Raw genomic sequence first — 1,111 nt, forward strand, 5'->3', positions numbered from 1 at the left:
TCAACGCAGTGAGCAGTTTTCCCGAAGTCGAACGCCTGGCGCGCCGAGAGGGCCTGAATGGAACCCTCTGGGAGCTATCCATGCGCCACAAGCTCTGCATCTTCAGTTCAGAGGAAGCCGTCTTTCACTGCGGGCAGATAATGCGATTTATTCGCGCCATGCCCTCTGATCGTCGACCTTGCTGGTGGTCGGCTGCCGTGTATCGCGCCACCTTGATTCTGTGGGCGAATACTGTCACGACGCTGAACCCCACGTTGCCAACAGCGCTGCAGGTGCGGAATAGTTCGTCCTCTCCCGTGTCTTCAAATGTGGACGAGGAGCGGCGACAGGAAAGCACGGCACCCAAAGACCATAGTTTGGTGGATGCAAGCATCATCATTGACCAGGTCACACCGGAGGACCCCTGCCTGATCAGATATCTCTGGAGCGGAGGCAAGGGCATCATCATGGTGACCCGTCGAGACGGCCGCACTGTCGGGCTTGAGAGTCCAGCCGACGTTCTCAACTACGGCATTGGTGTCGTTGACGAGGGTTTCACCAGCCGCATCGGCGACGGCATCAAACGCAAGTTGGCGTCACTAAACACATACTGGAGGGTTGAAGCGCCTGATATTCCTGTTGCGCCGGGCATGGCATGAGTTTCTTTTGGACACTTTTACCGTTGGCTTTACTTACTTTCACAAACACCTCTCGATCCTTGTTTTTCCACATTCGCTTGACAGAGCTCATACCGCTTGACAGTCATGAGGAGTACCCATATGATTTCCTTCTTCTCTCCTTCTGAGGCACTCAGGCAAGGAGGAAAATGGCGTTGCTGCCGTATCTCTTGGTGGAGGAGAGGCACCTCATGACCAGCACCAGGCATATGATAGGCATGGAAAGGAGGAGACACACAGGCGTACAGCCATCGAGGTCTGCTAGGCAGTGAATACCAAAGTGTATCGATCATCCCGCTGATGCATGCACTCACACCAACTGCCGCTGTGACACGCAGTGACTTCCGTTCTGAGAGTTTTGCCTGGGCTCGGTACGAGCGCCGGTCTCTCCGATTGGAGGCCCCAGAGATTCCCACGTCCCCGCGCGCGCGTGCGTCGAGATCTCGTATGAAGAT

General features: G+C 55.6%; 1 protein-coding gene across 1 annotated transcript; it reads left to right on the plus strand.

Moving 5' to 3' along the window:
* Nucleotides 1-14: 14 nt before the first annotated feature.
* VDAG_00195 (pig1) lies at nt 15-947 on the plus strand. The gene has a single exon (XM_009651572.1). It carries the CDS (start codon nt 81-83, stop codon nt 636-638), a length of 558 nt encoding a protein of 185 aa, XP_009649867.1. The 5' UTR covers nt 15-80; the 3' UTR covers nt 639-947.
* Nucleotides 948-1,111: the final 164 nt, after the last annotated feature.

Source organism: Verticillium dahliae, genomic scaffold, assembly GCF_000150675.1.
Source record: "Verticillium dahliae VdLs.17 supercont1.1 genomic scaffold, whole genome shotgun sequence".
Classification (NCBI taxonomy): Eukaryota; Fungi; Ascomycota; class Sordariomycetes; order Glomerellales; family Plectosphaerellaceae; genus Verticillium; species Verticillium dahliae.

Excerpts from the sequence above, each read along its gene's own strand:
- VDAG_00195 (XM_009651572.1), top strand. The coding sequence starts at position 81 with ATGCGCCACAAGCTCTGCATCTTCAGTTCAGAGGAAGCCGTCTTTCAC.